Source organism: Carassius carassius, chromosome 31 (assembly GCF_963082965.1).
Source record: "Carassius carassius chromosome 31, fCarCar2.1, whole genome shotgun sequence".
Classification (NCBI taxonomy): Eukaryota; Metazoa; Chordata; class Actinopteri; order Cypriniformes; family Cyprinidae; genus Carassius; species Carassius carassius.
Genome location: NC_081785.1, coordinates 19,188,945 through 19,201,492, shown reverse-complemented (window position 1 = coordinate 19,201,492; position 12,548 = coordinate 19,188,945). Strand labels below are relative to the sequence as shown.

Here is a 12,548-nt window from a genome sequence, read left to right as displayed (position 1 = left end):
CCAGAATACGATTGACCGAATACGTCGGTAATAAAATCTAGTGCGATGTGGGACCAGGGTCTCAAAGGGACCGGCAGCGGTTTAAGTAACCCATCAGGGGGTCGATTGGAAGTCTTACCAGTGGCACAAACCGAGCAAGCCAAAACAAAACTGTGAATGTCGCGAGCCATAAGTGGCCACCAGAATCGTTGCTTGACTAAGAATTTAGTACGGTTAACTCCTGGATGACAAGCCACATTAGAGCAATGCCCCCACTGGATGACGTTGGACCGTAATCCCCCCGGCACAAATAATCGATTCGGTGGGCACCCGGGCGGAGGCGTTACCCCTTCTAAGGCTGTCTTGACCTTCGATTCGATCTCCCATGTGAGTGTGGAGACCACTAATGTCTCAGGTAAAATGCACTCGGGAGTGGACGGGCGTTCGGAACGGTCAAAAATAAGTGACAAAGAATCGGGTTTGATATTCTTGGAACCCGGGCGGTACGAGAGAGTAAAGTCAAAACGTCCGAAAAAAAGTGCCCACCGAGCCTGCCTGGAGTTCAATCTTTTGGCAGTACTAATATATTCTAAATTCTTTTGGTTGGTCCATACTATAAAAGGAACCCCGATCCTTCTAACCAGTGGCGCCATTCCTTCAATGCCATCTTGACTGCCAACAATTCTCGGTTACCAATATCATAATTGCGTTCAGCAGGGGATAATCGATAAGAGAAAAATGCGCATGGGTGCACCTTGTCGTCAGAGGGAGATGTTGATTGGTTCATGTGGGTGTTACCGCTGATCATCTGATCAGCGGTAACACCCACATGAACCAATCAACGTGACTTAACATGAAACGAGCAGGAGACGGTGCATTCATGAACTGTGACAGTGTGTTTATGGGAGCGATTAAAAATAAAGGTTCCAAAAGGAGGTGTTTGCAGTGAATATCAAAGAATGAATGTCATACTATTATGGTTTTCCTAAAAGAACATTTTGATTGTGAAGTGTAAAGAACATTTCGATAACTTAAAGATCCTTTTATCCACTATAATGAACCTTTTTTACAATGGATGTGAAAAGTAGACGCCAATAAAGGAACTTTATTATAAGATTTCATTTGCATTTAAATCCAATATACCCTTCCCTCGCAGTGTTGGGTGTAATGCATTACTAAATAATTCATTACTGTAATTTAATTACATTTGCCTTGAAAAAGTAAAGCAAGGCATTACTCTTTCTGTCATTTAACTTAAAGATTTGACATTTAAATGGAGTTTGACTGATGTTCTGAATACAATTTTTTATGATAAATTGAAATTATTTTTATATTTTTTTGCACTATGATCCATGGATGGAGCTTTTCAAATTGTAATGCATGCACAAGGGAAAACCTGGGTTTGGTTCAGGTTCCAGGTATTGCATTAATCCATATTAAATAAAATTAGTGTAACAAAGTGTTACAACGTGATAGAACATATTTTACTGTTTTCTTGGCATTCTTATTAAGGAAATTAAAGATAAAAGTTGTTTTTTATGTAAGCCTGTCATGTAATGTTGTTGTGGGTTGTCTTAGCTGACATTTGTGATGTAGGTGGAGAGTAATAGAGGTCCACAACAAGATTACAGTTATCACAAATGAAGGCATGAGGCTTTCTGGTTTTAATTCTCTGCTTGTTTACTTGCAGTTTGTTGGGTTTTCCATATTTTCCATGCTTTTCTTTTCTCTGCCACTTTCTCCCTTGTCTCCCTTGCCACGCAGGACTTTGCTGCCTACACTGGCTCTGTGGAATATCAAGTAATGACTTTACAGTGTCAAGCCAACCTGCTTCTCTCAGCCAGAGCCCTGTCTCCATCAATGAAAACTGATTTGATGATATGCTTGAAAGAACAGCTTTTCTATAGGCAATAATAATTATGCACAGTGGGTCTTTTCAGTGGTTGGAATTATGCGCTCCATGTGAACAAGATGTCTAAACTTCATTTCTCTGTGTTTTGGTCATAGATGTGAACCATATAGATTTCCAGCTTGTATTGGACATTACTGTTCTTTTGTGCCCTCGCACCATGCAAGGTGTTTCTGTACTTCATTATGGTGAGAGGCTGGAGATGTGTGTTCCATAGGAACTGTCCTCAGGAGGTGGAAGTATGATAAACCCAGGGGTCGAGGCTGCTCCCAGATTGAATTTATATGTAACAATCTTTTTCCATCTCAGCAGCAGATGCCTGGCAACCACGTCCATGCGATCAGTGGTGAACAGCTGTCATTGTCAAAAGAGAAATCACAGTGAAGACTGTGAAAAAAAAAGTGGTAGCTCTCATCATAGCAAAGGAGGGGGTCATTGTGAAGAAGTGTTTTCCTCACCTTTCGCAGTTAATAAGAGAGCAAACAGTACAGTTCTGCAAACAGATGGGTCATCATGATGGTTGACTACTGACTAGTAGTCAGTAGACTAGTTTGTCTGAATTATTTCTATATATTTTCATAATCGTGGTATCATAAGAAGTTTTGTTTTTGTTAAAATATATATTGGTATCCTATTGTTGATTGGCAAATATGATACTTTTTTTAATTCATATTAGTTGGTACCTTTTTTATATGTATTGGCCACTGTCAAAGGTAATATTTAGCAATCCTTAAAATCAATATTCATTTTTATTATTATTTTTTTCACGTTCCATTTGGATATTTATATTTATATACAGTGTTTTCATACTGTACATTATAATGTTATAACAATTTGGAGAATTAAATACACTTGATTTAGTTTTTTATTAATAATAATAATAATAATATTAATTATGGAGAAATGTGGGTAAAAAAAAATGCTCTACTTGTACCAATACCAATGTCCAATAGAAAAGTGTAATTTAATGTTATATACTGACTTTTTTTTCTGCTTTAAGTAATGGAAGATTTATTTATCATGACACTCCCAATCCTCCACAATTTTATTCCCTATAATACAATGTATGTATTTTGTTTTTAATAACGCAGTATTCATATTTTTTTGTATTTCTAGCAATATCAGGGTATCATACAAATAAGTTATGGTAAATTCATCTCTTTTATAGCTCCTACATATTTAGACAGATGTTTGGTTTACTAAGAAACATAAAGTTTACCAAAACCAGCCCTGTTATACAGTACATTGCTTCCTTAAGTAGTAAATAAGGCACTCTACCAACTCTACTCTACACTCTACTGTAGTGAGTTTTAGATGCGTTTTTTTCACACCGTAGTTGATATCAGTGAGTGTTGATATCAGTGTGTTTTGTGGTTACATTAAGTTCTTAAAAGTTTCAGCACACAACAGTTAGAGGGTATTCAATTGAGGCATTTCCCACAATTCTTTTGCGGTAAAAAATATTCCCAAGTAAGATCTATGTATAGTACACAGCAAAGCTTTTGTGGATCAACACTGGGTTGTGCTCCAAGTATAAAACCAAATTAAAGGCTGTTTATCTACAGCAGTGCACTCTTGAGAGAGAGAGAACACATATACTATAGCTGAAGGATAGATTTGTTGATGTGTCTGGGATTGTTGAATATTTTGAGAGAAGAGAGGAAGTACTGAAGATGAACGGGGATGGAGGAGCTTTCATTTGTGGTGGTTTCTTGGAAAATGTTTAAACTGCAACTTGGAGACCCATATAAACATATGAACTTTAAATGAACTCCTGCAGTTTTATTCACTATGAAGTCATATAGACTATGAAAATGCAAAATTGTTAAGAGCCATAGATGAAACAAATACACATTATTCTGTATGAACTGTAATAACAAGAACAAGTATGTAAAATCATAAGACATAAGTTTCTGTCTCATGTTGCTCAACTGGTAAAGCATTGCTCTAGGAACACCAAGGTCATGGGTTCAATTACCAGTCAGCACACAAAATGATGAAAGTTACTTTCCTTAAAAGTATCTAATACATACATTACATTTTTAAATGAAATGTCAAATCCATCACTGCAAGGTGTTGTGATATTCTTTCTCATTTGGTGACTGCTACATGTCTCATTTGATATTTAATCATGTCACTTATTCACTCTCGTCTCATTTTCACCTATCACATCTTCGTGTATCAAGTCATTTTACATTCAAGTTGCATTTGCTAGCAAACAAAAAATAATGCTGTCATAATTGTCCTTAAGTCCTTGGTGAGAATAAAAAGCCTGGGCGCTTTTATAATGACACATAAACACAGTGCTTAAATATGAGGAGCTTTTTAAAGAGGTATCTATCTTCACTGCTTTTATTGTGAATTCACAAGCATTATGTTCTCTCTCTGTCGATCATTTGAGGTAATTACACCCACTCAAAAGAGGAGTACGTCTATGGAGGACTCTCATTTCCTAACACATCATAATACATCAAAAGGCAATGATAGGCCATGGCCTCTTTGTAAGACATGCATTTCATACATCAGATATCATTTTGCTACATGATCAAACAAAGCAGTGAACAGTGTGTTTAATGGCTTGGGTACATCACCTTTAATAGGTTTAGCAGTTAATTAATCAAGTAATGCTTGCGTAGTATGTAACCTCAGTCAACAAAGTCAGTGGTTTTGCCCTGCAGTGCATTTTTTTCTTGCTATTGATCATTTCAGAGTAATTGTTTGATCCTTATATACTTGCGTCTTTTAAAGGGATAGATCACCTGAAAATGAAAACTGTCATTATTTACTCACACTTATGTTGGTCCAAATATGTATGACTTACTTACTTCCATGGAAGGCAAAAGGAGAAATTTTGAAGACTGTGAAGAGCTCTCTTTTAAATTCACATTGAATGAATTGAATATTGAATACATTGAATATATATATATATATAATGGTGAACTTTTACATTTCAAAATGGGCATTAAACACATAAAAGTGCCATGAAAGTGTCTATGAAGCTCATGTAACATTCTCCAAGTCTTTAGAAACCATAAATCCTCGGCACATTAATAGGTAAAATAGTATTATCCTTAAAGGCCAATCTTTTCAATGATTTGGTTGATAAAACCAAACTTGAATCAGACTGATTTGTTCTGACTCAGTGATTCATTGCAGCATTTAATAGCTCACTGGAAGAAAATGTTTACAGTGAATATATATTGAAATTTCTATATCTTTTCACATAAAACTAAAACTTATTTAATCTACTCACCCTTGTGTCTAAAACAAGCATTTTTGTTTCCAATGTAAGACAAAATTACATAAAAATAAAAAGTTATTTAGCAGAATGGTGACAAGAGTGGATGTAATGCTTCAAAAAGTATTATGAAGTAACCATGCCTTGCATATTAATGCAGAATACATAATATGGCCCAGACCAGTCTACTTTGTTAACATAAACCAGACATTGTGGACGTATTAATATTGACGCCTGTGTTTTAACACTAGTGCCACACAGTTGTTACACACCCCTGCGCCCAGTGTAATCAAACAGCACACATGCAACAGGAGCATTACAGCATGCCAGCCGTTTCTTTCCTGCTGACATTTGCCATTCATTCAAATTCATCAACATGAGTTTTATTTTCTGTGGTTCTTTTTATGTCTCTCACTCTCTTTTCAATTTCCCTGCCTTCCTTCTTTGTTAGCTTGTTCTTTTCTTGTGAAAGGAAACAATGCCTTGAATGATGGAAGGTCAGATAGAGTGTGTTCATAAAACTTTGACCTGCAAGGTCAATATTCGGTTCAAAATATTCGGTGAGTGAAGCAGCCGCTCCTCATCTGTCTGCTAAAGGTAGTGAAATATAAGTCAGCTCTTCTTTTATAATGCCTTTTTAGGAAGAAATTGAGAAAATATATCTACACAGGGTTTATTTACTTTTTTAACGCCTGCTATTACCAAAAGAATGGAGAATTAATTGCCATTAAATAGTATATATATATATATATATATATATATATATATATATATATATATATATATATATATATATATATATATATATATATATATATATATATATATAATGTATACATACAGTACAGACCAAAAGTTTGGAAACATTACTTTTTTTTAATGTTTTTGAAAGAAATTTCTTCTGCTCATCAAGCCTGCATTTATTTGATCAAAAATACAGAAAAAACAGTAATATTGTGAAATATTATTTCAACTTAAAATAATAGTTTTCTATTTGAATGTACTTTAAAAAAAAATTTATTCCTGTGATGCAAAGCTGAATTTTCAGCATCATTACTCCAGCCTTCAGTGTCACATGTAACATCGAGTCTATCACATGATCATTTATAAATCATTCTAATATTCTGATTTATTATGAGTGTTGGAAACAGTTCATGCAGCTGTCTAATATATTTGATGAATAAAAGGTTAAAAAGAACTGCATTTATTAAAAAAAAAATTCTAATAATATATATTCTAATAATATATTTTCTTTACTATAACTTTTTATCAATTTAACACATCCTTGCTGAATAAAAGTATTGATTTTATTTTTAAACAAAAGAAAGAAAAAAAATTACTGACCCCAAATTACTGACCAGTAGTGTATATTGTTATTGCAAAATATTTATATTTTATATAAATCCAAAAAAATATTCAGCAGCACAACTTTTTTCAACTTATAATAATAAATAAGCATATTAGAATTATTTCTGAAGGATCATGTGAAGCCTGGAGTAATGACTGCTAAACATTCAGCTTTGCGTCACATGAATAAATTACAATTTTTAATATATAAAAGTAGAACAGCATTATTTTAAATTGCAATAATATTTCACAATATTTACTGTATTTTTGCTCAAATAAATGCAGCCTTGTTGAGCACAAGAGTCTTTTAGAAATTATTATTGACCATGACATTTTTATTAATTATATTATTTTTGTTCTCATGACAATGGGGTTATTATTATTATTATTAGTATTCATTCATATATGACAAACAGCATGCCAGTGTGTCACAGCTCATATACATGACAAACATGTCTTGTCTCTTGGTGAAACGCTACCTGTCACAAAAAACATGAAGACAAACACCTCATATATTTGATTTGGAGGCTTAATACGAGGAATTCTACGAGGATTCTGCATATGTATAACCACATGGAGTTTTGAGTTAAAAAATGCGTGGTGTGAGTCCTGACAGATGTTTTCTTTAATAGATCATTTTGGTTTGTGATTTGAATTGTGTATGTCACTTACATCAGCAACAGTCTGACTACCGCTCTTACAATTCAATTTAAACCATATTGCAGTTCTTAATAATGTTGCTGGTGAGTAACTCAGAGTATGTTTATTTACTTGCCAATTTTACTCACAAGAAAAGAATAACTATTAAGCATAGCTGAGCATCAGAAATGACAAAAATGTGTTCTTTTTCTCTGTAGAGGAAAGGCCGGACTGCTCCAAGGCGAGATGTGAGGTACAGTTTTCTCCACGCTGCCCTGAGGACTCTATATTGATCGAGGGCTATGCTCCTCCAGGTGAATGTTGCCCCCTGCCCAGCCGCTGCGTGTGTAGCCCAGCCGGGTGTCTGAGGAAAGTTTGCCAGCCCGGGCACCTAAACATCCTTGTATCCAAGAGCTCAGGCAAACCTGGCGAGTGTTGTGATCTCTACGAATGCAAACCAGGTAATAAAGTCCAGCATTATGTTAACTGTGGTGATTCATCATGTAGGTCAACAAGCTCCCTTAGTCTAGTTTTGTTGGAGAACAGCAACCAAACCAGTTTGAACCAGCCTACGCTAGTATGGTATAAAGGAATATCTCACCAAAGCACACCATTTATATCCATCATGTCCATTTTTTACATTCGTAACTGTATGGAAATTACTGTGTAAATGTTCTTTTAAAGAGCTTCAACTTTTGTGTTCTGTGAAAAACAAGCACCATACATATTTGGAATGACATGAGGGTGAGTGTATATTGACAGAATTTTCATTTTTGGGTAAAATATTCCTCTATGTTGGTTTTTCTCAAATAAAAAAGCATGCAGTCAACTTTTATTGCAATATCAGATTCTTTTCCTGCTAAAGCAATAGATGGATTGTTGTAGAGTCTTGGGAATCCACACCAGAAACCGGATAGTGATAGATTTGAATTCTTTGCAGGTTATCTCATGATGCTGTCATAGTGCCTTAATTTGAATATATCTTCTTCTGTCATGCTGTATTTTGCTGCAATATGGCAGCCTTGATCAGAGATAGTCTCTTGGCTTCAACACAACATAAAAAAGCAACTGTAATTCATTTCCCAATACACCAAAGAGAGCGATTTTGGGATTTGGGAGTTTGCCAAAGCCTTTGAGACGCGCTAAAGCCATGGGCTGTTGAAGATGCATGAGCGGTTCTGCTTGCAGAGACAGTTTAGTAGATAGGACACATGTGTTGGGGTTGTTTTTGTAAAAGAGAATTTCTTGAAAAAAAAAAAAGTTTACAAGAATTGGTTTTATTGGGAAGAATTCACCTCTGAAACTGTCTATTGATTGATCTGTTGTTTGATGTTAACCTGCTGTAAATGCCTTTTCATTTGTTTCATTTTTTATATTTAACATTAAACCTTTAAGCAGTTTATAATAACCTTAATTTATAAATCATTAACAAACATCAAAAGTGCTTAACAGACCATTAGTTAATATATATTCACTAGAAATATGTTCTTGTTAATGTTTACTAATGAACTTACTAATGACTAGCATGATTATTAAATGTAAATTGACATGCTTACAAATATGAGTAAACTTCCAGTTCATATGATCTTCACATGTTGGTCTTTGTTTGTTGTGTAGACCTCTATTTACACATCTTAACAAATAATCTATTAATTATTTGTTCATGTGTTTGCAGTACCCAGTCTAAAGTGGGAACTATTCATCATCTGCATATGTTTATAAATGTTTACTAATCATTAGTACCTTTATGAGCCATCTCAATGGAAAAAAGTGTCCCGAAAGACCTTAATTTTCCCCATTTACACATCTTAACAAATAATCTATTAATCATTTGTTCATGAATTTGCAGTAGCCAATCTAAAGTTTAAACTATTCATAATTTGTAAATGATTACTAATCATTTAGTATCTTTATGGGCATTGGACTTTTAGCTAATGTAACAAATTTTGTGTAAAGGATGGCAGTTTAAGTTTAGCTAAAGGCTGGCTAAAGACAATGTTTTCAAATGTTTTTATTGCCTCAACACTCACATTAGTATACTACTCTTCAGTATGTCATTAAACAGGATATTCCTTGAATCATAAATAAACGTGGGGGGGGTCATTTTTTTTTTTAAAGAAAATACTTGTTCATTTATCAAAACAATATAATATAGAAAGATTGAACAATTTGCCCTTGTAATAATCAAATTGATGCTTGTAGATTTTTAATAAGTGCTTCATCGTATGGAATTTAAGGTTAATGACATTTGTAAGTATTTTAACTTACATGAAATAATTATTTGTTTGAATGTTATCTGAGCATTATATAATGTTTAATAATGATTTATTAATTGAAGTAATTATAAAGTGTTACCAAACCTTAGCCTATATTATATAATGGCTTTAGCACTGTAAAAGTTTATAGTGTGATATAACAGGTAAATCATGTGCTTGGATGAGAGTTTGATGAGGTGTGTTAATTACAGGCTTTGATGAGAAGTGATACATGTTTTATGTCTTGTTTTGTGTTCAGTGTTCAGTGTAGACTGCAGCACAGTAGACTGTCCACCGGTGAAGCCCGTCCAGTGTCCGGCGGACAGCTATGAAACTCAGGTCAGACTAACAGCAGATGGTTGCTGCACCCTTCCTACCAGGTTAGATCTTATAACTGTCTCACACACACTCAAGGTTAGATTGTTACATCTGTCTAATGCATACACTTCAAATTAGATGTTACACCTGTCTCATGCTAATAATCCAGGTTAGAGCAAAACAATTGTCATATTTGTCAGTAGTTTAGAACTGGTTCTTAAGTCCCAGTGTGTCTCAGAGTATTCATATTGTATTATTTTAGCACTGAAAGTTAATAACTTCAGCGTGACAGAAGAGACTGTTCTGTCTCCAGCATCGCTTTCTATTTCTCTCTGTTTCTCTCCCTCTTTTACTCAGATGTGAGTGTTTGCCTGGCTTATGTACCTTCCCACAGTGCTCAGCAGGGACTTCCCCACAGGTCGTGTCCCGTAGCGATGGAACACCTGGAAGGTGCTGCGATGTGTTTGAGTGCGTCAACGGTAGGTTCTGTTTTATGTGTGTCTTAGTTAGTGTTTGTGCAGGTGCTTTGGCAAGGTCGTCTAGTCAGTGGGCAGAACCCTGTCGCTGCTGCCATAGTGACTGGCCATTAGCTCAGATAGAACATTACTGGAAATACACACTTTTACTACATCAGTTTCTCTTCTTTTAAAATCAATTTGCAGTGTTTTTTAATGTTAATTGGCTGGCATTTTAATTCATTTTACATTTAATGGTTTGAAAACCCCAAAAAGCCATGCCTTTTTATATTATTGTTGCCCAAATTACTCTTTCTGTGTGTCTGCAAGGCATAAGTGAATGTTGGCTGAGTATTGTAGTTAGAGCTACATTAACAGCAATTTTCTGATCATTTAAGAAAATAGCTTTAGCTATGTTAAATTGTATCATGAAATCATGAAAAATTTCATATTTAAGATAGGATGCCTTTTTATACTATCTTCAAGTTAATATTATTCAGTTTGATATTTGTGGGGGTTTTTTTTAGCTGTTATTTATACTGTATTCTTAAATTCTAGGTTGCAAATCTTTGTTCTGTTATTTATTTATTTATTTATGTATTTATTTATTTATTTGGAGTGCAAACACTCAAAATATAGAAGCACAATCTGGAAAGTATATTTATGTGTGCCCTTTTCAAACAAACTTCCAAGTTTAAGTGTGGAAGGAAAATGGAAACTCTCAAGGCGAGAGACACACGTAAGAGAGGACGATATAACAATAGGTTTAAGACTGATTGCTTTAAGACTGAACAGAAAATGTGTTGCATTTATACAAGTGTGTATATATATTTTTTTTTTAACAATTTCAGTCAATTAATTTTTTTTTATCTACTTCTTATTGCATGAGGTGATGATTAATTAAATTAAAATGGCTGTGAAAATACCCCCAAAAGATAATTTAAAGCCATTATTGTGTTAAATGAGTAAAGTATCAAGTAGACATTACAGCAACTTGCGTTCGAAAAAATATATAATTTGATTTAACATTTATTACACATAAACATTTAGGCTATAACGACGCAACATAAATTATGGAACATAAAAAAATATGAGTTGATAAACATCTCTGTATTTTTTTGTTCACACATTAAAAGCCACTGGAAACCATATCCGCCATATATTCTTGTTTTTCTTCTGGTTACCTTCATTCTTCATTATTTTATTTTATGTTCCATAAAAGAAAGTAAGTTAAACAGGTTTTAAACAACATGGGGGTGAGTAAATGATGACAGAGTTTTTATTTTTAGGTGAAGTATCACTTATACACACACACACACACACACACACTAAAACTGCCAGTAAGTTGGGTTAAATGTCTTTATGAGAAAGTCATTAAGTCATTCATTCATTCGATCAATTCAAACTGCTGATTCATTCAGAAATGAAATAAACTGCTCGCTTTATTAAAGGGTCATTGAATCGTTGTTTCAGTCGATTCAAACAAATCAACGCTACATTTCTTAGAGACCCACATCAGTTCTGCTGTCGCTTAATTGGTTATATTTTCATTGACAGAATTGAGCAAAAACAGACAATAATGTAGCCTTATTGTAATGTAGCCTTATGTATCTAAAATATAACACAACATTTACTTCTTATATATTAAGCTGCTGCATAAATTCACATTTGCAAACCTGCTATTTGGGACACAAAAAGCACTCGTTTAATAACCTATTACAATTGATGCTAGTGTGATGTCACCTGTGAGCAGGATAGGGTTGGTGAGATGGAAAAGGAGAAAAGACAACAGCTTTAAGGGGGAGCTGTAATATTGCCACATATTTATAGCCTAATAAAATATATCAAAAGCTAAATGTACATACTGTTTACATACATATTATTATTATTATAGCCCATAATAATTAATATATAAAAACATTGTTTGTCAGATCTTCCTAATAAGCAACATAAAGGCCTAAAATAAGCCCTTTTCCATATCACCAATCCTATTCTGATAGGATATTGATGATAATAAATATACAAAGTATGTATGTATATATATATATATATATATATATATATATATATATATATATATATATACACACGCATACACACAAATATATTGTTATTCAGAAGTGCTAAGTTGAAAAGCTGAGTTGTGCCTCCTGTGCACAAACATACACATTAAACTGTGCTCCTTAACTAATAAGGCTTGAATTGAGGGTTGGGACAGAAAGAGAGAGTTTAACCCCATAGTCACTGTGGGCAGAGCTGTGTGCAGGTGGTGGAGAACTCTTTTAGATGAAGAGCCACAGGAAATCAGCACCAAATCAAAGCTGTAAACATCAGCGAGCACCAGGCCGTATGTCATGCTTTGGACTTTTTCCATATTTGTGGATAGACAACCACCAAGAGTAAGAACA

At 34.1% G+C, this 12,548-nt stretch overlaps 1 protein-coding gene across 1 annotated transcript in view; it reads left to right on the top strand.

Annotated features, from left to right (window-relative positions):
• The window catches only part of LOC132111715 (cysteine-rich motor neuron 1 protein-like), a 127,783-nt gene that overhangs the window by 67,782 nt on the left and 47,453 nt on the right, over positions 1–12,548 (top strand). The window contains exons 3-5 of the mRNA XM_059519276.1: positions 7,331–7,573; positions 9,627–9,747; positions 10,043–10,164. Coding sequence (XP_059375259.1) covers positions 7,331–7,573; positions 9,627–9,747; positions 10,043–10,164 — 486 coding nt within the window. The remainder of the gene's footprint in view (positions 1–7,330; positions 7,574–9,626; positions 9,748–10,042; positions 10,165–12,548) is intronic.